The sequence below is a fragment of the Mytilus californianus genome, unplaced genomic scaffold (genome assembly GCF_021869535.1).
Source record: "Mytilus californianus isolate M0D057914Y unplaced genomic scaffold, xbMytCali1.0.p SCAF_6, whole genome shotgun sequence".
NCBI lineage: Eukaryota > Metazoa > Mollusca > Bivalvia > Mytilida > Mytilidae > Mytilus > Mytilus californianus.
The window spans coordinates 111,970,616-111,998,436 of record NW_026262712.1 but is presented as its reverse complement, the minus strand read 5'-3'; the positions used below and the strand labels follow the sequence as shown (position 1 = coordinate 111,998,436).

Below are 27,821 nucleotides of genomic sequence, written 5' to 3'. Positions count from 1 at the left end.
TAGCTTTTGATATTTTATTTCCATGAGCCACCGCTCATTGATGTATACTCTTGTTTTGTTTGTACATCTTTAATACAGTACTGTGAACATATTAGTCAGGGAAAATGAAAAAAGTTTAAAATGACCTACTGTGGGTTCAAATTTTTTCGTGGCTACCAATTTTCGTGGATTGAGGAATGCCTGTATTTTCGTGGATATTTGAATTCGTGGTTTTGCCAAAGTCTGCATACAAACCTATAGAAAATTTGCTCCTTGAACATTTAAATTTGTGGTACACCTATACTTATGAATCCACATAAATTGGTATCCAACAAATAATAACGAATCCACAGTACTGTGAAAGTACTTTTATTTGTGGGGTACCAATTTTTGTGGTTTTCGTGGATGGCTTTATCCACGAATTTAACTGTCCAACGAATATAATAACTGTTGTCCAATTCCAGACATGGAAAGATCCCCATGTAGGTTTGATTACATGGATACGGTCATATAAACCAACGTACTATGAACTAAATATACATTCTTCAGACCAGATTTTACCCATTTAATCTTTAAAAAATCTAAAATGTAAGACTGTCAACATTTTAATTCTCATGAGAAATATTTTTTTATCGATGAAAGTCAGATATCCGGTGATGATATGCGATAATGAAATGTTCCTTTTTTCATAATTCTCATAACAAAAAAATACTGATTTCATTTTGGGCTTGCTTTTTTATGTCATAATAATTGATTCTACAATTCAAAATATTATGAACTTGTTATTTATGAAGGACGAACAAGTGAGTGAAAATGAACACCTTATTTAACAATGCCCTACAAATCATTATAAAACAACATATGATTAATATCACGAATATTCGATTCTGAAGTCTTCAAATTCGTTACTCGATTTTTTTTCTTCAGAAAACTAAAATCCAGGAATTTAAGAACCCACGAACATGTAGCTTTTGCTGAAACAACGAAAATTGATACCCACGAATAAAAATACTTTCACAGTATTATAATTTGCATGCTATAAAAATAAGGCGATGTGGTATGTTTGCCGATGAGACAACTGTCCTCTAAATGGAGACCAAATAGCTTTCTCATTAAGGTGTATCCCCTTGCAAGTTCAAATAAAGTTACAGCTCAGTGTCTGACATTAATCTACAAGAGTGAATCAAGAAATATGATAAATTGACCTAATTTGAACATGGACTGTAGCTTCTTTACAATATAAGCAAAACTAAATGAGTATGTGTGCACATACAATAGGTCAACCAACAGAAGAGTCGTTGATATACTCACCCTCCTACCCCCACAAACACACACACCCAAGATGATTGATGATGCACATTGCAAAAAACAGCATACAGCATTAAAGTTGTGACAAAGGATGCTTCCATTAAAGATTACATACATAGCTGTTTCATTTGATCTTATTGAACTAAACACATAATTTAGATCATCTTAAACACAAGGTGAGTCCTATTCTAGCAAAACATGAAAGCCCTTTAGTTACTCTTCAAACTTTTGATTGAATTACATATGCATGATAAAATCTTACGAGGACATGTTGCCCAACAATAAAAAGTTTGCAGATCATGGTGTTTTTGGTGTAAAATTTTCACATTGCACAGATCCCTGTGATAATGTCACCATGTTATCTTTGTCACCATCCAAACATATACTCCATAGCCTTGGCTGCAAATGTATTAGACTTTTGAGGAACTTGATTGTTTCTTACTACCTGTAATATAGAAAATTAAGAATGATTTTAAAATAATCTGGCATGTCTTAAAGTCACATATTTATTAACATAAAATATAAAAAAAATTAAAAACGAATGGTTTTTCAAATAACCTGGCAAGTCTTAAAACTCATATTAACTGGGTTTTTTTTCAAGGAGTAGGGGCAATAAGGCCCTTATTTGGCCCAAATATTACTGCAAATTTAAAAGTTATCATACATATTCTTAAATTTGTCCAAACTAGACTAAGGTACAAGGTATTCAAAAAATAAAAACAAATTTCACATTGAACGAGTTACCATGGCAACAAACCATGACAAAATTGCATATTTTGTAAAATTTCTTGATTTTCCTTGTTTTTCATCAAATTCTAAGTATATTTTAGATTGGAAAAGTATGTGCACAACCAAGAAACAATATTATATTTGTTGAAATTTTGTCAATAGTTATAATAAAGATTCTCTTAAATTATTTTGTTGTTTCTTGGCTGTGCATGATGTTTCCACAATGGAAATAACGATGGAAAACTGCATGAATTCTGTATTTTTCATCGTCTTAATGCCTGTACTCCTTTATTTAAACACTTGAAAGTATATAATTGAAGATAAAAATAGGCATCTACAGCAGTTTTATTAAAATCTGTTAATGGGAGACAATACTCATACATTTAATGTTCTAGATTTCAAATTTTATTAAACAATTGATTTTTAATCTACATAAATATCTTTTAAAATCAAAAATATTTTTGGCACTGAATACAAATTTAGATAAATTACATCATTTTCACTTCTTGCTGATTTATAAGCAGCTGTCAATGGTCGGATAGGTGTTCCCTTTGATGTCCCAGGTGTTCCTTTTGATGTTACAGGTGTATCCATTAATCCTAATACAGGTGTACCAGAAAAACTAGGATTCTCCTTATCTTCCATCACAGACTGAAATTAATCAAGTTTGTTTAGATACTAAATACATATGGTGTTCCCTACAGAAACATCATGATATAAATTAGATACATGAGGAAGGCATTCCCTTAGACATGTTAAAAATCTGAGGTTTTTGCTTAAATCTTGATATTAATTAGATACTACATACAAAAGGTGTTCTCTTTGATGTTAGAGGAGTATATTTGGTTCAATTAATTTGACTTGATCATTCATACATTTAAATGTATTTCCAAGTTTAACAAGAGATAAACAAGAGACTAGGGTTGAAATACATGAAATATCAGCAGATTTTTTTCATTTAAATGAAGCATTATCAAGAATTTTTGAGAATGGTTGTCTAATTGGCAATCCTACCACATCTCCTTATTTTTATATTGGGGTTCTTCATTTTGATTAACTGAGATTGACTTTTAAATTTACACATTGAATTTTTTTTATATTTCCATCAGTACCACACACTGACCTAGTCAGGTGAATCCCCTGAGTCTGTCATCTATAAAAATTCTGACTTCCTCATTGAATTTAGAAATCCATTGTAGTGGGACTAGATTTAGACCCCGCAAATAAATCAGCCCTCAAATACTATTGTAAAATTAATACTAAAACTGCAATTTCCTGTAGTTTTGACCGAGATCCACTTACTTTATCAATGCAAGGAGTAACTCCAACCATTATATTACCAGCAAACATTCTGCCATTTTTACTAAGAGCTTTTTTGGCCTGTAGTTTGGACTGATAATGTAAATGCATCCAATTCCCTTCAGTAGCTATCTGCATAAAAAAAATTAAATTTGACAATACATAACAAAATATGTGAAAACATATTATTTGAAAACAACAATTAAAATCAGTAAATAAACAAGTTATTTTTATTTACTTGAAGAAGTAAATAATAATATACTTATATAAGTAAATTTGTTATATTCATATTTTCTTATAAGGTTTGAATAATCTCCCCTTAATTTCTCCAAAAATTTACTTGTACAGTCTTCACGCTGAGTGGCAGCCCAGGCTTGTAATATTGCTCTCGGGCCTGTAAAAATCATATCTACAAGCCAACAGAATCTAACTAAAAATTTTCAAAAATTGAGCTCCGGGCCTGTAGATTTAGCAGTTCATCGTGAAGACTGCTTGTATAAGTAATTTTTTTTTACAATCCTTAAGATTCTCAAGTTTCGGGATGCAAAAACATGCCTTAAACAATTTTTCTCTGGTTAGCTCACAATTTTTTATTAGAGTTCAACGTTTCATCTCATTAATTCAACAAAGAAACTAATTGCACAAAGATCTTAAGTAATTACACAAGGCCTTCAAACATTGCCCCTTGGGGGCTTGTAAATGAGCAGTGTTTTGAAGATAACAGACAAATGAGATTTTCATTGTCCATGAAATTACACTCAAATGGTTAGTAAAGACATCTGCAAAGGACAGACAATTAAAAATTCTATTAGAGCACAGGGTTCGACATTAACTTTTATACCAACTTGTCCAGTTGGGCAAGTGCCCTATTACTTTTACTTGTCCGAAAGTGAAATCTACATGCCCAAACTTTTACATGCTATTTTTTTGGTTGTAATGTTGTACATGCAGATAAAAGATAGTTATCATGTATATGGGGTGTAAATTGATTATGGAGTATGAAAATATACTATGAGGCATATATGAGCCGAGGAGGGAGGGAAAAGATCGATGAATATACGGGAATTGGATCATTTACATAGAGATACTTATTTCATAATAATTTATCTAAGAAATGCCATTTCAAATAACCCTTCTTGATAAACTGACAACAACTGACAAATTTGTTAAAGTTTAATTTCATTTTCTCTTTCAAGCTTTTACGTTTTTCCATCTTAGGGAAATACACATCCGATGTCAAATTATAAAGTTAGAACAACGAAAATAGACCTCCGCTTTCCATTGGTCGGTGGGAATAACTTGTGCGTCGGAAACGCCCGAGTGGTGTCCCGATGGATAAAGATAATGACGAAGCAACGCCGCGGCCGCCTGATTGGCCAATATTTTTAAACGTGATTTATTTTTGGTAAAATGGGGAATTCAGTGCAAACAATTGACGAAATATACGCATTGAAGGGGGGTTAAGACCACTTTACTCGACCGTGCGGTGTTATCACTGAGTAATCTATGGACAAAACCACAGACACTATTGATTTTGTGAAATTTTAATCATATAACACTTTTTTTTTCACTTGCCGGATCGGACAACCAAGATGATGTTTTTACTTGTCCGAATACGGCATTAGTTTGCTCAGGGCAATCGGACAACCGTAAGTGTCGGACCCTGGAGCAAAGAAGACATGAGAAATTCAAGAAAAGAAGATAGTATGACTTTTTTACTTGTGTAAGTAAAAAAATCTGAATGTCTAAGGGACATAACTAAGCCATTAAAATATTTTACCAATACAAGTTAATAAAATTCACTTGTATAAGTATCTTACAAATTTACTTATATAAGTATATTAATATTTACTTCTTCAAGTAAATAAAAATAACTTGTACAAGTAGTACCCCTGACTGACTGAAATGTCTCGCCTGCTTTAGTGACCATGATTGATTTTATTTTGAAAGTCTTATGGATAAAATAAAAATCAAAGGTTTTGATATCATCAACAATTTTGTAAGTTAATCAACTATGTTTAGTACAGTAGACTCCACCTAATCGGATATCGGCTAAACGAATATATCGGCTTTTGTAATATTATTTCAAAACACCAAACCCTTCCCTATATGTTTAATGTTAATTCTATCGTGTAATCGAATATCAGATATAAGAATATATCGGCAAATCGGATAAGAATATTCAGGTCATTTTGTTCAAAACCATGCACAATCGGATATTTTCAATGTTTTTCTGACAGGAAATGGACCCGGAAGTTACGAATTTACAATCTTGCAGACAAGAAGATTTTGTTTTTACTAAATAAAAGGAACTATTTCTGAATAAATTGTTGTCTTTAATCATTGTCTTCCTTTGTCATGTGAATTAGATGCCCTTTTACTTCAAATGGTTTGAATTTATTTATAAAATATGCAAGACTCAGTTGACAAGTTGACGTTGCTGTTTGGAGAATTTTGATTAAACTCTAAATGTTCACAGAATCAGAAATATAATCTAAACTGAATGTACCTCCTTCAGAATAATTTATTGCAATATAAATATAAATCCCTTTTGACAAGAGAAATCTGACTTTTGTCAGATATATTTTTTTCACATGTGCAAAAGTAACCACATGTCATGGACGCCATTTTGGATGTTTACAAATTTGTGAGGAAGCCTCTAGAACTATGACCTAAATATAAATAGTCTTCAGAAAACGTAAACTTTATGCAATAATATTTTATCAATCATGATTATTTTCATAAATTTAAATTTGATTATTTAAAGAAACAAAATTATAACAAATACGATTTTAGTTTGGAGATTCTACACAGACATGCTTAGATCTATTTATAGCCAAATTAGTTTACCTGTGTGATAATGTAAATAATGGATATTAATTTGCTTACAAAACAAATAAAGACAAACTATGGATGGTAGATAATAATTCACATAAATATTTCAGGACATTTGATTTATTTTAATAAATAAAGGATTTAAAATCTGCAAACAAATTTAATCATTACATAATCAGCTGATAATTTTTTTACACAAACATATTTAGCAATTGTCAGGGTTAGTAACATCTCAGGATTATATCTACTCATTATTGCAGAATATTCAATGAATATACATTCATCGTCTAATTGAATATATCGGGTAATCGGATATTTTTAGCTGACATTTTGGGTATCCGATTTGCCGGAGTCTACTGTATTATTATCCACTTACCACATGTTTGACAATGTTTCCATACTGAGAAAACTGTTGAAGTATAAAGGAAGCTGCTGCTGGTGGAAAACTGAAAGGAAAATTATATCTCCCTGTTAAACCTCTCTAGTCATTATAACTTAGAGAACAGATATTTAAATGTACTTTTAAACAACATGTACAAAAGAGGATTCTGCTGCTGTCAGAATACAGAAACAATAAATTGTCTCCCCCTGTTTAACCTCTCTTATCACTAAAAGAACAGATATTTTAATAACTCGAATAATTCAAGCCCTTTCCGTGTCCGATTTTCTCCCACACGAGGGCTTGAACTCCTTATGATCATTAGCCGCGTCGTCTGCTCTCTGTGAGAGAGAGCCAATCAGCGGCGATCAGGATAATGAGTCTGCGCAACTGTCTTGTAATTGCCTTACTAAACACGTGTGTTCAATTAACACAAATCCGATAATAATTAATTAACATCAATTTACATCAGTTTACATCATTTAACATCAATTAACATCCGGAACTCCTCCTTCTTTAGCTGCCAACTTAAATCAAAATTCCCATATTGCATAGCGGTGTGAATTTCCTGTTGACGGTCTTTATCGAGGAAGACGTTCAGGCGTTAATGTAGCCTTCGTAGATCAGCGGAATATAACGACTGAATTATTCGGGTTAATATTTTAAAAGTACTTTTATACAAGAGAATTCTGTTACTATCAATACACTAAAAGAGACAAATTATCTCCCCTGATATTCCTTTCTTACACAAAGATACCAATTTACAACCAAAAATTCAGATATTCAAAACATACTTTAAATTCATTATCAATATTTTTTGTTAATTTAATTTGCCAAATAACCTTCACAATTTACTTGATGGTAGCGAACGCTCCTCGACAACAACACAGAAAAAGAGAATAAAAACAAAGAATGGTTAGCTTGAAGTGACAACAATTTGTCAAATAGAATCAAATATGATCATGTGAACTGTCACTTCGTGACCTAGCATGCTGTAAATTGACTCGTTGACAGACAGGAAGGCAAAGCAGTGTTTTGTATCAGATTTACCCTCCTGAACCTTTTTTATGATGAAATACAAAAAGTTGGAAGATTTTTAGCTAAAAATATCCCCATAATATCAGAAAATTGCAAGCTATTCATTGGAGTATTAATAATGTAACATACCCAAAAACTGTAATCCAGGTTTCATCTAAAATATCATCTGATGTCAAACTTTCCCTGTAAAACAAATAAATATCAAAATTACTTTTCATGTATATGGCTTGTGTAGTTAAAACATCTGAAGCAGGATCCGTCATAGAAATTTTCTGATATTTCAGGAAATATTACCTCAGGCCATTTGATTTTATATACCATAATGTATGGTTACAAAATTGAATTTGATGAAAAAAACTTAATTCTGAAAAATAAAAATCATTTATTGATAATGAAGTGCAGGAACTTTAGAGTAAAAGGAGTATTGTAAAATCTTTTGATGAATCTGATTTAGTATATGTCAAGTTTGTTTTTTGGTACGAAAGAAAAATGGCAAAGGAGAAGGTCCAGTAAGGGCTAATTTTGGCCTAAAATTTGATGTACATCTGATATAAGATTTATGACATTTTTTTTATCACTTAAGTGTCTATCTACTTCAGTTGATTCAATTAGTTTGTGTAAAAGATTTGTGGCCACATTCGTGTTCAGTTTCAACCTTTTTAAACGTTATGTATTATCATCAAATACAACATATATTTACAGTGCAGCCACTTCAATTTTAAACAAAAAACGACTAAAAATTAGCACAAATGCTACAATTGTGAAGATTTCAGTAATTTTGCATGAATAAATGATGCTAGTACCTGATGCATGTGCATTGTATTGTCAAAAGACAGCCCATATTTATGTAACAAAAGTATTCTACTTTCCAATAAATAGCTAAAAGTTTCCTAATTTTTAATAAAATGCTCCGCTGGGCGCAGCTTGAAATGACCGCAGAGGTCGAACCCTGAACAGTTGGGGCAAGTATGGACACAACATTCAAGCTTGATACAGCACTGAATTTGGATTGTGATTAAATATTTGACACAGCATAGGTTTCTGACACAGAATGAATGTTGTCTAAGAACTTAAAAATTTTTAATTTACCTATTCAAATCATATCATTATTATTTGTTTTTATATATAAATCAGAAATAACCAATTTAAAATGGAAAATTTTAAAGAAAATACAAGGAAAAAAAGGAAAAAAAAATCCCTCCCCCAAATTTTTTTAACCCCCTTAAGATTCATCACCCCCAAACTCAATCCCAGCCTTCCCTTTGTGGTATGGTACATTGCAGTACAATTTCGGAGAGATCCATACACTTGAACACAAGTTATTGTCTGGAAACTAGAAAAAAGCTTGTTTTTAGGCCCCTTTTTGGTCCCAAATTCCTAAACGTTTAGGGCAATTTACCCCAAACTCAAACCCAGCTTTCCCTTTATGATATGGAACCTTGGAGTACAATTTCATAAAGATCCATACACTTACACACAAGTTATTGTCCTGAAACTAGAAAAATGCTTGTTTTTTGCCTCTTTTTTGCCCCTAATTCCTAAAATTTTGAGGCAATTACCCCCAAAATCAATCCCAGCCTTCCCTTTGTGGTATAGTACCTTGCAGTACAATTTCAGAGAGATCTATACACTTGAACTCAAGTTATTGTCTGGAAACTAGAAAAATGCTTATTTTTGGCCCCTTTTTGGCCCCTTATTCCTAAATGTTTTGGGCAATTACCCCCAAACTCAATTCCAGCTTTCCCTTTGTGATATGGAACCTTGTAGTACAATTTCATAAAGATCCATACACTTACACACAAGTTATTGTCCTGAAACTAGAAAAATGCTTGTTTTTGCCCATTTTTGGCCCCTAATTCCTAAAATTTTGAGGCAATTACCCCCAAAATCAATCCCAGCATTCCCTTTGTGATATGGAACCTTGTGGTACAATGTCAGAGAGATCCATACACTAACACACAGGTTATGTCTGGAAGTTACAAAAATGCTTATTTTTGGCCCCCAATTTCTTAAATGTTGGTACCATAACCCCCAAAATCAATCCCAACCTTCCGTTTGTGGTATTGAACCTTACGGTAAAATTTCATAGAGATCCATTCACTTAAACTAAAGTTAGAGTGCGAAAACTCATGTGTCTTCGGACGACAACGACGACGCCAACGCAGGGCTTCCAAAACGGTCATATATTCCGGACTTGACCGAAACTTTCATAAAAAGACCGGCTGCTCTCAGCCTCAAACGGTCAAATAGAATTGGTGTGCCACATTTTGTTATTCAAGGCATTTTCATGAAACGGTCATTTCAATTTTTACCAACTATCGATCGATAAAAATGTCCGTTTGGGGCTTTGGGCATGTCCGTTTGGGCATTTTAGTTTATAATTGTGGCAATCTATTTCACAAAGATATTTCGGTCATAATTGGGTTTAATAAAACAGAAGCAGCATATTTCAGATACTTTGAAGTGTCTCAGTTAGTCTAATCCTCTGGGTACATAAATGTACGGCTTGGTCTTTAGCTTGTGTACATCAATAAAAAGTAGAAAAAACACGTTTTCTTTTATTTAAATAATAACAAGCTGTCAAACAATTATCCCTTCAATAAGTTATATTGAAGCCATAAATCATTCACTGATTACAGGTTTGTTACCTTTGATGAGGTGTCCTTAGCTTATCTTTATCAATAGAATTAATGATGCATAACAATGTACATAAAGGTAATCCGGTAAACGAGGTCAAACATGTAAGCGTGTATGGAACAACATCCTATTTAATTACGCTTTATAGATATTATTTTAAATGAGCATTCAGTTTTAAAAGTATCCTGATATTTAAAAGTTATTCTTCAAATAAGGATATTTATAAATGAATAAGTATGATATATATTATTTTATTTAACACTGTACATCGTGTTAAATACTGGGGTACTCTCAAGGGGAAAATTTACTAAAATATATAGGAAAAACCAATGGACAAATTTCAGTCAATAAATGATTTAACTAAGTTAAATAGTGCCGTGATCACTTCTAAATTATATCAAGAGAACAATGCCTGCTCCGAATTTATTCAGACAATTTCCGATGTTATAGAGAAAGAGGTGATGTCCGACGTAAAGTTAAGTCCCGCCGTGGGAATTATGATCGACTAAGGTGTAGTCTAGGTATTGACGCTTTAGATCAACTTATGAGGATAAGCTTAGTAGGTGTAGATGTTAAAGACTTTGACCCTGTTCCTGCTATCCGCAAATGGCAATCCGTTTGTAACCGCCATGTTTATCAGAACAATGCATTTAGCAAGCTCATGAATGTAAAATCTTTAATTAGACTAAATGAACTCTAATCTTGTGCTGTGATCTCTGCTTCTTTTCAATGTGCTCATTGTAATATTTATTGCGTGTGTTTTTCAGCATTGTGCTCTTCTGACATTTTATTGTTGTTATATGCTTACATAAAATATCATGTTGTTATTCATTAAATTATTTATCAACTGAGTATGTTTTTATTTATTCCTTATTTTCTAAATCAGGTTGGGAAATTGTACAAAGAAAAATGTTATCACTGTTCAGTAGATTTTACACGGTTTAAAACAATATCCTTCATCGGGCCTCCTCAATGTTATCTATAAATACCGCATCAGTTGTAAAAGTCACGTGGTCAGGTAATCAATACACAAAAAGAAAAGTATCACGTGTATTGATGATCAAGTTGTACTGCAATTAAAGCCAACATCAACAGTTTCAAATAAGATGGCCTTAATTTACAAAGTGTTAAGTACTCACAGAGAGAAGATAGATTATATAAACAGAAACAAAAACATGAGAACAGTCAGGTACTGAAGCTGATTGATGCAATGATGGTTACTGTATTACGATACACAGAAAAATGACACAATACCTAGGATAATATTTTATTTATTTTTAGAATGAAGAAAACAAAACAGTTATAAATAATTTTATTGCATATAACACTACTAATTATTTAGACACATATATCAATTTATGCATCCTCTCAGTTACATTTAAGTATCCAGCTGATCATTGACCGTCAAAAATATTTCTTTCAAAAATGTCCGGCTGTCGTCAGGAAATTTTGGAAGCCCTGCGCCAACGTCATACCAATATACGACCGCAAAATTTTTTGGCAGTCGTATAAAAATTGGTAAAAATTTTATATTTTGGGGTCTTACCAGGCCTACTCCTTTAAACCAGTGATAAATTTGAAGAATTTGAATCGTTTTATACATTTTTCAGGCAAGAAATTTTGCAGTCAGTTCTTGCTGCAACAACATGGAATTATTCCTATACCAGTACCAGTATAGACCTGTGTGATGCTTATTTCTCTCTTGGTATAAGAAACTCTGATAGAAAATATTCATAAGTTTTGGTGAGGAAATATTTTATATGAATTTAAATGTTTTGTATTTTTTTTGTATTTGGATTGAGTTTAGTTTAAACATATTTTATTTGCATAAATACAAATTGGATAAGACACAAGTCAAAAAGACTTATATACATGTATGAAGTTTTTTTTCATTTAATGTATTTAACAATACAATATATAAGAGCATGCATACATTAAATGTTATTTTAACATTTGTATATACAGTATTAGACAGAAAATCAAAGAGGCAGAAAAGAAGAAGATACATATGACCGATTGCAATATTTGTGGCTAAGTTCCAAAGTCTGGCAAAATAAAACATTTCTCAAATAATTCCATAACAGCAGATGCACAACTTTTACATATGTTTTAGGGGTCTGGGTTGAAAACAATAGTCATTGATTACACAAATTAGGTACTCACTTTTCCCCACTTGTCCATCCGCCAGACATCACCTTAGTAATGTTAGTATTTGCATAGGTAAATAAAAACAATGATGAGAATCTTCTTGATATACAATGCAGTGATGAGATGGTTAATATAGGATTAAACACATTTTTTCTAGAGGTTATTGATGTGTAAACCGGGGCGATTAACTCACAAACTGAATAAAAGTCCGAAGGACTTTTATGTTAAGTTTGTGAGTAAGAGCCCCGGTTTACACATCAATAACCTCTAGAAAAAACATGTTTAATCCTTATAATTCTTCAGTCAAACATTCGCGATTTTTAGTTAAGATTTTTTGTTTGATGGCTACTACCATCAAATGCACATGTCATAACTAAGGATTTAGCCGCCATATTGAATTTCTAAAATCCGTAAATATTCGATAAATGCAACAGAATCTAAAATGAAATAGCACCTACCTCAAAAACTGCATTTTAATGAGATATTATCCGAATTTAAAGCGTACAAGTAACGAAATAATCTTTCGCTTGAAAGTTTTCATTTGTATGACGTCGTGTTTTGCCATGACGTAAATGCGCTAAATCATTCATGAAATTTCGCAGAATTTTTCATGAATTTTAATTTTATGCATTTTCAAAGCTTTAATGTAATGTTTTTTTGGTTACATATGCATTAAAATAGAAAAAAAAACTGTTATGTTTTTGTTTTTCAATCTCAATTTGCTGAAAATCCCGGACTCCCTGCATATGCATGTGTATCGCACATGAATAGATGGTACGAAAGTAGTTTCGGAAACATGGTTTATCGAAGTGTAAACCAAGGTAAAAAATTCTAATTGACCAATCCGTTTCAAGTATTTATAGACATGCAAATCATATAAGAATTATGAAATAATATTTACTCTATAAAGATCATAATTTAAGAAAGAAGCATATTTAGTTATGGACTTCCTAACTCATATTGTTTCAGCATCTGTTTTTTACTATTGGGATTTTAAGTTTTTTAGTTTCATTTAAAATTTTCCTATTGCATTTGAATCCATCCGAGTAGGTTAACTTACCCCTCAGTATAGAATAGATCCATCTGAGCAGGTTAACTTACCCTTGAGTATAGAATGGATCCATCTGAGCAGGAGATGGAGGTAGCTTAGTATTTGCTGCCAAATGGAATTGTGACGTGTCATTTATATTTTCCATAATACTGGATGAAAGACCTGAAATTAAAATTATCCTCAATATGTTTAGTTCATTAATATAAGAAAAAAAAACTCATTCCTGTAGTCCTGACTTTACTTCTGTTTCAAGGCAACCTGATTTTTTGTACATTTCGGATAAGCACAAAAATTCATCAACACGATCTTTAAACAAAATCTAAATTAAAATTTGCTGACCTATTAACCTTTATTTTGATCCTACTGTAACAAACAATATTTTTTCCATAAGACTTGGAGAAAACCTTATTAATTTATTTATTTCACATTTTTGATGCTAAATGTTCTATCATGTTTGAATACATGATAAACAAACTTTTAACTTCACTTAAAGAGGGAAGGTCATTTTAACAATACAATAAAAGAATTTGATAGAACATGCTGCTTTAAATAAATATATACCTGATATAGGAGGGGCACAAGCACTTGTCCCAGGTGTATGAAATCCTCGTGAAGGTGTCTGAAAAAGAAGTAGCAATACGTCAAATCATGTACAGAATCAGCATGGAATTATCTAATATTAGAAAACTCATTATCTTGATTGTATTAATACACCAGGTTTTGTATTAATTTATAATAAGAACAAGGAATTCCATCAGAATATTATATTATACATGTATATATGCTTTATATGTGTCTATCCCAAGTCAGGAGCCTGTAATTCTGTGGTTGTTGGTTCATGCCCGTTATATTTTTTTTGTAAATTGTATTGTAATAAATCAGGCTATAAGTTTTCCCATTTTAATTGTTTCATATTTTTCATGTTGGGGCCTTTTATAGCTGACCATATGGTATGGGTTTTTCTAATTGTTGAAGGCCAATTGAACTCTGGTGGATAGTTGTCTCATTGGCAATATTTCAACATTTCCTTATTATCATATTAAGTCAGTAAGAAATGTTTTATCAATTTTTCATGGAATCTGAAATTCTACAATGAGAATTTTACCGATAAATCTTATAGTGTACAAACTCTAAAATCAGGAAATATCATTACATCAGATTGTGTGTAGAACCTTAATTCAGTATGGAGAATTGTATCCATACTCTTGATTCTGCGGTGAATCGTAAGATTAAAAGAAAAAAAATCGTAAGGGTTCCGCCTACTTTTGCTGCTAGTCACAGGCTCAACAAAAATGGGGAAAAAATTATTAAAATTTTTTTATATATACTTGCTTTTGATTGTAAGAAGCTTCTGTCCAAGTTTGGTAAAAATCCAGAATGGTTTATGAATCTAATGAATGTTTTAAAAACTTTAACTACAGACTGTATGTAATGTTAATTGGCAGAAAAACTAAGTCCATTTATAAGTAATATACGGAAAAACAGGAAATATATTATTACAAAATTTCCTTCTAGATACTAGCTTTTGATCATAAACAAGCTTCTGTCCAAGTTTGGTACAAATCCAGGATAGTTTAAGAAACTTATTAAAATTTTAAAAACTTTAACCACAGAGTGAATGTAATGTTAACTGGCAGAAAAACTAAGTCTATTTATAAGTAAAATATGGAAAAACAGAAATTTTTTTTACAAAATTTACTTCTGGATACTATCTTATGATCATAAACAAGCTTCTGTCCAAGTTTGTCAGAAATCCAGGATAGTTTAAGAAAGTTATTAAAATTTCAAAAACTTTAACCACAGAGTGAATATTTGTGGACGCCGCCGACGACGGAATGTAGGATAGTTATGTCTCGCTTTTGAGACGAAAGTCGCAGGCTCGACAAAAATGAGCAAACCAGAAAAATTCTGTTTAGGCATGTTTTGACCTCCCAAAACTTGAGAAATTAAGGGGTTGTAAAAAAAATTACTTGTATAAGTAAATTTTCGGAGATTTGGGGGAGAAAATTCAAACCTTGAAAATAAAAAAATGCGTAAGGGTTCCACGGAACCCAGTGTCTCGCCTACTTTTTCTGTTAATCGCAGGCTCAACAAAAATGAGGAAGTTAATCAATAAAAATATTCCTCTTGATACTATCTTTTGATTGTAAGAAGCTTCTGTCCAAGTTTGGTAAAAATCCAGGATAGTTTATGAATCTAATAAATGTTTAAAAACTTTAACTGCAGACTGAATGTAATGTTAACTGGAAGAAAACAAAATTTCCTTCTAGATACTAGCATTTGATCATAAACAAGTTTCTTTCCAAGTTTGGTACAAATCCAAAATAGTATAAGAAAGTTATTAAAATTTTAAAAACTTTAACCACAGAGTGAATGTGTTGTTTCCTGGCAGAAAATCTAAGTCCATTTAAAAGTAAAATACGGAAAAAATGGATTTATTTTTTTATAAAATTTCCTTCTAGATACTAGCTTTTGATCATAAACAAGCTTCTGTCCAAGTTTGGTACAAATCCAAAATAGTATAAGAAAGTTATTAAAATTTTAAAAACTTTAACCACAGAGTGAATGTGTTGTTTCCTGGCAGAAAATCTAAGTCCATTTAAAAGTAAAATAAGGAAAAAATGGATTTTTTTTTTTACAAAATTTACTTCTGGATACTCTTATGATCATAAACAAGCTTCTGTCCAAGTTTGGTAGAAACCCAGGTTAGTTTAAGAAAGTTATTAAAATTTTAAAAACTTTTAACCACAGAGTGAATGTAATATTTCCCGGCAGAAAAACTAGGATCGCTATGTCTCGCTTATTCGACTAAAGTCGAAGGCTCGACAATAAAAATCTTTCAAATTTACTTAAACAAGTTAATATTACTTACATCTTCAAGTAAATCAAAATGACTAGTATAAGTATTACCCCTGACTGTTGTTTATGGAATTTAAAATTCCAAAAAGGAGGATTGTATCAATGTATCTTATTTTGTACCAAATTCAAATGAGAGGAGTATACCGTAATTGTACATTGGATTCTGGTCTGAAACTTCATATTCTGCAATTGTTTTCTTTGGCATGTCAAAAATGTGTTCAATGTTCATGAAACTACAAAACAGAAACCTTGCCCGTGGTGGTCCTTTTGTAATCTCTTAAAACAAGAATATGTCCATAGTACACAGATGCCCCACCTCGCACTATCATTTTCTATGTTCAGTGTATCGTGAAATTGGGGTCAAAACTCTAATTTGGCATTAAAATTAGAAAGATTATATCATAGTGAACATGTGTACTAAGTTTCAAATTGATTGGACTTCAACTTCATCAAAAACTACCTTGACCAAAAACTTTAACCTGAAGAGGGACAGACGGACGGACACACAGACCAAAAAACATAAAAATGCCTCTAGGTGGGGCAAAAAAATTTAAATAATGTCCTTAAGAACTCCTGAGTTTTGATTGAAGATCTTTGATAATCTCTGTTGAATTCATTCTCAATATTTCTTACTTGGGATGTTTTACGACTTCGACATTTTGTCTATTGTTGAAGACCTTACAGGATTTCAAGATGTCTTTTTATTATTTATGTCTTGGGTTGCTGCTTCCTTGAAGTTAACCCCATACTTCCTGTTATTGATATTAATTACCTGATGGAATGAAGCTGTAAATGGACTAGCTGTGGATGGACTGCTATAGGACATCAAACTCTTTGTTGGTGGCGCCCCAGGTCTTTCTTTTGGTCTGATTGTTTCTCTACAATTATCATATTAATAGATTGATTCATGGAGTTAAATGGTACTTTCTACTCATTCAAGTCTAATATGTCTATTCTTTTTGTTGTACAGTTGCTGTCTCATTGATTTTGACCTCAGTCTATGATGATGGTTGGATGATGAACATTTAGTGGTGAGTTAAATGCATATTCAGGTGGACAACATGATGATGTGATATGAATATGAACCCTGGCTTGTACTAGACTGACATGCAGAGCCAGATTTTTAACGTGCTAGTTCATAGGTAGCATTATTCCGACTGACACATAATTGGAATAGTCTTGTACGAGATTGTAATGTTCAGTTGAGTATCATACATTTCTTTACTCTATGGTATGTTTCTGTAAAGGGGTGTGTCCTTATTATTCATACCTACATAGTTTTATTTACAAGTATTGTTTAGGTCCAAAATTTGACAAAGATGAAACAAGGTGAAGTCAGGAGGAGAATATTTTTTAGCAGGCTATAGCAAACAGCTGAAGAAAAGTAATAAAATCTCTGTTCCTTTACTCTTTTTACAACACGTTCAAGTGAACATGCAGATTGTGGGTCACAAACTTTCTTTTTCAATTTAACACCTATAAGTATCCCTTGGTCACGCAGCAGTGCATATCAAGAAATAAGACCAAAAAATACAGTTTCCCCGTATTCATCTCATTGGTGACTTTATCAGATTAGGACTTGTCTGCCGTGGTCTTTCTGATATTATACAACTGGAACTTATCATGCTAACGGTTACTTTATTATACTGGGATAATATCTAGCCTTACCTGGGTCATGATGTTATACAGCTGGTACCTAATGGTTATATTACCAGACTGGGATAAAGTCTAGTCTTACCTGGGTCCTGGTGAGGTGATATAACTGGTACTCAATGGTGAAGTTATGTTGCTACTTCTGTGTGATGACTTAGGTGGACTTGGGCTAGTAACTGCTGACCATAAACGTGTACTGGGCTGTAAATGAAAGTATACACAATAATGTTATATTCATTCACAAATTGAATACTCATATTGTTCAGTACAATATATATTAGTTCTCTTGTAAAAGGTTTAACAATATTGGGCTCATCTTCTCCTTTCCTCATCTGTGATTTATACAAAAAATATGACTTATTACCTCTGTGACCATTTCCTTGGAAAGTAACTCAACTTGATTTTGTTAAGAATTAGAGTGGGTGTGTTACTGATTTGGAATCTTATAACATTTTTAACTGTCTTGACTTTGTTCTCAGCTTTCTAAAATTTGGATATAAGATCTTATTCAAGAGACACTCATTGTTTTACAGAAAATAAGTACATAAACCGGTCCTTTTCAATATAACCCTGAAACATAAAACAACAAAAGTCTAGTTTCATTTGTCCCTTTGTTTAATTTTCAAAGATACAATTTATACAGGTAAAGAACAGAATGATAAATGGAATAAAAATTGTTGATTTTACAGAACCATTTTGATGAGTTATAAGCACTTTTCAACAAATTTTTAGTTTGTTCTTATATAATTATGTTGTACAATTACACCATTGCCCTAGATTAGGGAAAAGGATTGGCGTCAGCAAACTAGTTTAATCCCGCCACATTCTGTATGTGCCTGTCCCCAAGTCAGGAGCCTGTAATTCAGTGGTTGTCATTTGTTGCTGTATATCATATTTGTTTTTCGTTCACTGTTTTGTACATAAATCGAGCAGTTAGCTTTCTCATTTAAGGGATGATAGATTTATTCTTACAACCAAGCTCCTAGCATGCTCAGAGGATGCTCGGAGCTTTTTAAGTAGGCTCTTCTCAGCAGTTTATGTGACAATAATTATCATGATCCATTAAGATGTCAATCAAATCTACACCACTTCTATGATAAGGAAAGTAGAGCATTATAGAGGAAGCTCCATAAACACCTGTGTAAACATCTGGTCTATTCAAATACATTTTGCATGAAATTTTACAAAACTATAAAATAGATTAGAAATTCTTCAACAGTGCTGTGTAATGCTTGGAAATAAATCTCAAGTCTCCACAAAAAGAAAAGTCATTTAAATATTTTCTTATTATATTTAAAAATCATTCCTTTTTTTATAATAAAAAAATTCTCAAATTTTAAAATTAGATGATATGATTTAAAAATAGTTTATATTATATGATATGCTACAAAAAAGTTAACAAGACACAAACAACAGTCAGGTGGCGATACTAAACTTATTTTTTTTAGTAACTTTTATAAGTATTTTTTGTTTTTAATAAACTATTAACACAGAGATATGTCTCGCCTATTTGTTATTTTGATAATGCAAATGTTGAAAATATTCAAAGTCAATGAACCATGACTGAAGGTACAGGACTAAACAATCTCCATGGAAATGAGATGTGCCAATGCTAATACAACTGCAAACCAAATACCATTGACTTTTCATAAGTCGTTCCCTTTAAACAAACCTAAACACAAACATAAACTTGTAAACTATGTAAAAGTTTCAAAGTCAATGAACCATAATTAGGGGGTGGGGTTATATAATCTCCATGGAAATGAAACTTACAAATGCCAATACATTTGCATACCGAATATCATTGACTTAACATAAGTGGTTCTCTTAAACTGACCTAATCACAAACCAATACATGTAAACTAAGCAAAAGTTTCAAAGTCAATAGACCATGACTGAGGGGTAAGGATCAAATATTCTCCATGGAAATGATATGTGCTAATGCTTATACAACTGCATACCAATTATCATTGACCTACCACTAACAGTTACCCTTAAACTGACCTAATCACAAACTAATACATGAAAACTAAGCAAAAGTTTCAAAGTCAATAGACCATGAATGAGGGGGCGGGGCCAAATAATCTCCATGGAAATGAGATATGCCAATGCTTATACAACTGCATACCAAATATCATTGACCTACCACTAACAGTTACCCTTAAACTGACCTAATCACAAACTAATACATGAAAACTAAGCAAAAGTTTCAAAGTCAATAGACCATGAATGAGGGGGCGGGGCCAAATAATCTCCATGGAAATGAGATATGCCAATGCTTATACAACTGCATACCAAATATCATTGACCTACCACTAGCGGTTCCCCATAAACAGACCTAATCACAAATTAATACATGTAAACTAAGCAAAGTTTCAAAGTCAATAGACCTTGACTGAGGGGGCAGGGCTAAATAATCTCCATGGTAATGGGATGTGCCAATGTTAATACAACTGCATACCAAATATCATTGAACTACCACTAGTGGTTCCCCATAAACTGACCTAATCACAAACTAGTACATGTAAACTAAGCAAAGTTTCAAAGTCAATAGACCTTGACTGAGGGGGCGGGGCCAAATAATCTCCATGGTAATGAGATGTGCCAATGCTAATACAACTGCATACCAAATATCATTGACCTACCACTAGTGGTTTACCATGAACTAGACCTAATCACAAACTAATACATTGTTGATGCTGCCGCCGACGCCGGAAACAGCATACCTATGTCTCGCTTTTTGACTCTGTCAAGGCGAGACAAAAACTATTTAATTACTCAATAGTTATTTTAAATGTCAAATAAAGCATGGACTAAATGTAGTTTTTAAGAATTTTTATATCATTTCATTAAATAAAATTAAGTATTTATCCAATTTTAGATGAGTATAGAGAGGTTACTTTAAAAAATAATGACAAAAATATTACTTTTATAAATTATTTTATACAACTTCAAAAAACTTAGTACTTACAAATATTTAAGGAATATATGTAATTGCTTTTGATTAAGATTCAAATTATAAATAAATTCAAGTCTTAATTAAAGGTTCCATATCTAGTTATAACTGTCTATCTCTAAGATTTTAAGGGGAAATGATATTTTAATAGCCCCAAGAGGCCAATCTTTGACCAAGAAGTGTGGCATCAGAAAAGCAATAAGTGCTTGTTGAGGATTTAAATAGTTTTACCAGTATATTTCATGGGGAAAATAACCAGATGTCTGTGAAAATTTGTTAAAGCTTATAAAACCTGTATGAATGGACACCTATAAAAATAATATTAACAGAAGTTACTCATGATATAGAAGTAATATTTCAAACAGCCTCTTTTTCAACATAACTTGTATAGGTAATTTTGAAAATTACTTGTTTAAGTAATGCCCCAAACTAAACAATGGTAATATGTTTTTTTTAAATACTAGCAAACTAAGTTCATTTATAGAAAATTATGGCTACTTTAAGAAAAGTTGTAATTCATTAGTGGAAGCCTGGTTTGAGGGGGTAATACCACCATTGTTTTCCCTCTAGTACGTCTCTCTTTACTTGGCATTTTTTTTTAATTGTGCAGATTTAGCTTTGTTTTAAATAAAGAAATACTTGGCATGAGTAAAATTATTTTCCCCCTATAAGTCTTTGTCATGATTGTTATATTTCAAAAAAAATGTGCAGAATTTATCTATGTTTTAAATAAAGAAATACTTGACATAAATAAATGTCCTGTACTACAGTGAAAATATAGCATAACTTGTCAGTGTATAAAAGAAAGTAAACATCACCAGAAGTTTACCAATCAAATTCTCTCCCCCTTTTTTCCCTGTAGAATATAGTATATTTTTATTGCTTTGAAACACCCAAGAAACATGTTTACAACTTAAAAAAACTTTTCTGCAATGAAATGGAGGGTTAATTTCAAACAACTGTCAAATTAAATGAAATATAAAAAAAGATCCACCCTTTTTCACATGAAACTGAATGTACTATGTTTTGGTAGTATGGTTATAAATCAATAACAATAGTTTGTGTCTTTGATGACTTTTATATTTCATTTTATATAGTATAAATTTAAAATATATTTATATTTCAAATATAAAATTTGAGTGTTTTTTTGTATCATGTGTATTGAAAAAGAATGATAATTATTAAGAAAATGTTTTAAAATCATTTTCTTTCTGTGAAGACTTGATACCAAGCATTACACATGTACAGTAATATTGAAGAATTTCTCATCTATTTTATAGTTTTGTAAAATTAATGCAAGATTTGTTTGAATAGACCAGATGTTTACACAGGTGTTAATGGAGCTTCCTCTATAATGCTCTACTTTCCTTATTATAAAAGTGCTATAGATTTGATTGACATCTTAATGGATCATGATAATTATTGTCACATAAACTGCTGAGAAGAGCCTACTTAAAAAGCTCCGAGCATGCTGGGAGCTTCCTCGTAAGAATAAATCTATGATCCCTACATTGATTTACATTTGTCATTGTCCGGGCCTTTTATAGCTAATTATGGGGTATAAGTTTTGCTCATTGGTGAAGATTGTACAGTGACCTATAGTTGTTAACTTCTATGTCTGTTGGTCTCTGGTGGAGAGTTGTCTCATTGGCAATTATAACACATCTTCTTATTTTATATTGTAGTTTTAATTTGATTTTTACTGGCTATATATATATATCAAACCACATCCTAAAATCACATGTATGACAAATCATTTTTTTAAAAGACAACAACTAACAATGTAGTCTTGATTGTAGTTGTTTCTATGGAATCCAAAACCAAATTCTAGCCTAAACAATATCATGTATATGCTGACATTTAAATGCACTTTTATTATAACAAACGATCAGGTATAAGTTTTAGGCAAATCAAAGTTTTTTTTCTCAGAAAAAAATAGATCAGTGCCCAGTTGGAGGCACCTTGGCACACTTACAAAAGGAATTATGACACCCTGACAAAACTGAGTCAAGTAGACAGTCCTTTCCTGTGTATACATTTGACTAGTGGCACTAGTGCTCTCGCTAAGGAGTCAAAATCTACGTCTTTTTTTCGTTTAGTTACATGTTATTTATCATGTTAAAACAATATTTATTTGTCTATGTTTTTCGTAGTATTTTTGGTACTGGGTCATAACTTATACTACAGTAGGTAATCTGTAGAAAAGTGTCACTCTCTGTCATTTGTCTGTCTACTGACTGAACAACCCAAAATCTTTAGTAAGTTATCTATAGGTTGCAAAAAATAACTCCCACTGGAGGTCAAGGATGATGGTCGCATATTGATGTTACTGAAAACTGACTGGGCTTAGCCAAACATTCCCTTTTGTTTAGGGGCCAGTTAAAGCCCCGCATCCGGGTGAGGTATTTTCTCACTGCGTTGAAGACCCATTGGTGGCCTTCAGCTGTTTTCTGCACTTTGGTCAGGTTGTTGTCTCTTTGACACATTCCCCATTTCCATTCTCAATTTTAATCAATGTTTAATATCATGAACATAGGATATTTACTGATACAGCATGTTGTGAGGTTTCACCCAGAAGAAAACCTGGCAGGAACTGTGATTGGTGGGGGCTAGCTGGACTATTAGGAGATCCCATCATCATAGGACTGGATTCTCCTGCAAATATATATATATTGAAATGTAAAATGATAGAGGATAAATTATGTTAAATTTGTCTTTTTCTTAACGTCATAATAACTTATATTATTAAAGTGATCTTGAAATCACAACCCCTGACCAATTACCAGTAAGGACTAATACTTATACAAGTCATGTTTTTTACACTTAATATTTACATGTATAAGCAAATTTGTTTAGATTTTTAATTTTCTTCAAGTTTTGATTAAATTGAATAATCTCCCAAATACAAGTATATTTTTTTACGCCTTTTGTTTCTGAAGTTTTGGGAGATCAAAATACAACTTTACTAATTTTGTTTATGGTTTGTTTATATTTTTTTGAACTGTGGTTCAACCTTTGCTCTCAAAAACTCAGCACTGAAATCTACTATTAAAGCACAGGTACTAAAAGTAAATTTATGAGCAAGGCCTTCAAAAATTGCTCCCTGGACATGCTGGATGCTAGTAAATGAGCAGAATTTTGAAAACAAATGATATTTTCATTGTCCATGAAATACTATTATGAATAGTAAAGAACTACTAATGACAGACAAAAATAATTTACCTGTATAAGTAAATAAAACAACACTTGTTTAAATATTACCCTGACTGATTACTTTGTTTAAAATTTATAATTTTCTAGAACTTTGTTTAATGTTTCAGGTAAATGAATGGACAAATTGAAAGAGAGTTAACAGCAAGGCACAATTCAGTGAAATATACTCAAACGCTACTCTTTTCAATTCATATGTATAAGTAATCCTGGTTACAACTTTAAGCCCTGAATCAACATGATCAAGGACAGCTATAAAGTTAGTGGTGCTAAACTATTATTGTCAAATATTGTTTGAACAACAAGGATGTTGGAATTCTAATGAAATCTTCTTAGGTTCAGTCAGTTATTGCATGGCCTTTAGATCCTGAATTTTTGGGTTAAAATTCAATTGTACCATCCATGTACATGATGTATTTTCACAATAATGGCAATGCAAGCAATTACATGTACATCATGTACATGTTCTACAGGCACATACAAGTGTCTTTGAGTTTACAAGTAAAAAACTTGGTAAGGACAGAATCTAATCTAGATTTTGGAGAGGGAGAAGTGAAATTTCATTACAGTTTTCAGGGCCTAATCTAGGATTTTGGAGAGGGAGAAGTGACTTCTCCTTTCATGAGAGAGAAGGGAGAAGTGGTCAATTTCTTGGAGAAGTGAAATTCCATTAACGTTTCGGTTGCATAGTGTTTTCGTGCTTATCACTAAGGAAATTGTTTTAAATGCAAAAAAAAATATACTTGCAGTTTTTTTTATGTTATTGTACAAAATGTATATATAGAAAGTTCTTAATAAAAAGGTTTAGACAATATAGTTGTTATCTATTTATTGATACCATTTGTACTGTCAACTTGAATTTAAGTCTAAATAAAATTTGTTGCTTGGGACATGAGGGAGTAGCCTAGTAATATTATCATGATTTTGATGCATTAAATTCATGTGCATCTGCCTCATTTTTTTTTAAAAGTCCAGAAAAATATGACTCCCAGTTTACCTGATGAATTTCACAAGACTGGGAATTTAATTTATATCACCACTTGTCATTATTTTGTAAAACATTATTGAATGTCCAGCAGCCGGTTGTACGTAAGTGTCACAAGTCTAATGACTCATGAAGTCTTCAATAACCTAATGCATCATAAAGGCTTAATGAAGACTTAATGACCCATTAGGCTAATGCCACTTTCGTACAACCGGCTCAGGACATCATATATATATTATTTGTAAATTGAGATTCTCGTTAAAGATTGTAAGCCTATAAATAAAGTCCCCCATCAAAGATTAGCCCAGAAATTAAACTTTTATGGTATTAGGAATCAAAATTTAAATTGGATAAATGACTTTTTAGCTGACAGGCAACAGCAGGTACTATTAAATGGTGTTAAATCTTCAAAATTAGCTGTTGATTCTGGTGTCCCTCAGGGAACAGTTTTAGGCCCAACATTATTTTTACTCTTTATTAATGACCTACCCGAACATGTAACTTGCAATGCAAGACTTTTTGCAGATGACTGTTTATTGTATAGAAATGTTAATAATAGTTCTGATGCCAAATTACTTCAAAAAGATTTATCTAGTTTAGTACAATGGGAAGAGGACTGGCAAATGAATTTTAATCCTGAGAAGTGTTATGTTATTCATATTTCTAAAAAAAGTAAACCTTCCACTTTTGATTATATATTGCACAATCATGTTTTAGAAGCAGTAAAAGATAGTAAATATTTAGGCGTAACTATAAGCCATGATCTTGATTGGGGAACACATATAAACAATATTACCTGTAAGGCAAATAAAACCTTAGGTTTTCTTCGTAGGAACTTAAAAAACTGCACACGTAAGGTTAAAAACCTTACGTACACATCACTTGTCCGTCCAGTCGTCGAATACTCTTCCCCTGTATGGGATCCGTACAAAAAGCAACACATCACTCAGGTTGAGCAGGTACAGCGTAAGGCAGCCAGGTTTGTCTTCAATGATTATAAAGACAGATCACCTGGAGCAGTTTCAAATTTAATTAAATCATTGGAATGGGAAAATTTAGAAATAAGAAGGAAAAAAGCTAGATTAACTATGCTATATAAAATAAATTGGGGGTTAGTGGAAGTTCCTAAGGACAATTTAACAATATCTGATAGACGTACTAGGGGGAAACATAAATTTAGGCAAATATCAACAAATAAAGATTTCTATAAATTTTCTTTTTATCCTCGCACTATTTCGGACTGGAACTCACTACCTGAAGCAATAGGTATGTCTGACACCCTGGAATCCTTCAAAAGTGGCATATCCACTCTAACATTTGAAGGGGCCACAACAACTTAATAAACTACAAAGCCACTGTACATAGTGTATATATGTTATTGTTAATGTTTTTTCTTTGTCATATTATTTTTAAATTAAGTCCATATGTACATAGCACACAAGTTCCGGGAAGTTTTACACTCCTACCTAGGAGTCTACTCCCGTATTCGGAAGAAGAAGAAGAAATGAAGTTATCCCCGGCTTAGTATATTTCTGGGATTTTGATTGGTTAACGCACGTCGTTAAAAAAAAAATAGCCCCTGGGTGTTGCTAACCCATATACCTGGACGTTGCTACCCATTACAATGGGGAACATCAGGCGCGTTTTCCTTAGTTTCATGGTTGTTCCTTGTGAAATATCGAATTCTGTAGATTATCCATGATGTCTGTAATTAAATATTTAATCAACTAACGATTTTATCTTATTATGTTGATCATTTGCACTCATTTTAGTAAATGCATCACTTGGATGCCACATTGTCAATGAATGGGACTACTGACCTAGCTATGCAAATGACCCACGTTGACGTCACACTGTTTATGATATAACTCTCACAACATTGAGCGCCAAACTCGACCCATTCCCGTTTCTCTGTCTCTGGATTAAAAACGTCTTGTATTTGACTACCTGTAGGGTTCTACCAAAGGTAATACCCTACACCCCGTTAAAAATATGTCAAATTCCCAAATTTCAATAAAAGATTTTAAAAAAATGAAAAATACGTTGCTTTCACTTTACATTTTGTAGTTGAATTTCTCTCTAAAAATCGCAAGATTTAGACTAAGACCAGGGATAAATTCATTATCTACGTTCACATCCGTAGATATGGATATTTTAACACCCTTCAGTACCCTGTACACCCTTCGGCTTCTCCTCAGGGTGTACTTGGATACTTCAGGGTGTTAAAATATCCATATCTACAGATATGAACGTAGATAACTTATAATATCTGACAATCGCATATTAATTAACCAATAAAGAGCTAATTTCTATCATTTTTTAAAGATATCTTCCATATCAATGAAATGGTCGTGAAAAAAAATTCCACTGCTGAACAGCAAAAAAACTGTGCATTGTTGATTAACTAACATTAATGCTGAATATTCAATAAATATAGGATAAGGGATTCTACACTTCAAGAGGAATTACCAACTGAAGTGGTTCATCTGGAAAAGGTGGAAGGTACAGAAATTAAAGCCAATAAAGGTAACAGGTAACAGGTTGATTCAGCCACAAATTATGACAGTGCAGTAGTGATATCTGTTTATATTATAGCATATCAGAAATAAAAAAAGTCTTAGGTTTTTTTTTACCATAACCGTCAAAAGTATGACTCATCATTTCCTTTTAAAATAGCAATCAAAAGAATAAATAAAGTTATTTTCTTTTGAACTTTCAATTTTCGATCAGAAATCTGTGCGCATGCGGAAAAAAT

At 32.1% G+C, this 27,821-nt stretch overlaps 1 protein-coding gene across 1 annotated transcript; it reads right to left on the bottom strand.

The window, feature by feature from the left end:
• On the bottom strand, positions 1-27,821 carry LOC127706953 (nucleoporin NUP35-like). Its single transcript, XM_052211686.1, has 11 exons — positions 27,700-27,821; positions 23,417-23,526; positions 18,001-18,116; positions 17,035-17,140; positions 13,965-14,022; positions 13,454-13,565; positions 7,697-7,750; positions 6,527-6,596; positions 3,319-3,447; positions 2,509-2,667; positions 1-1,732 (listed from the first exon to the last, which is right to left on the bottom strand). The coding sequence occupies exons 1-11, from the start codon at positions 27,725-27,727 to the stop codon at positions 1,655-1,657; spliced, it is 1,020 nt and encodes a 339-aa protein (XP_052067646.1). The 5' UTR covers positions 27,728-27,821; the 3' UTR covers positions 1-1,654.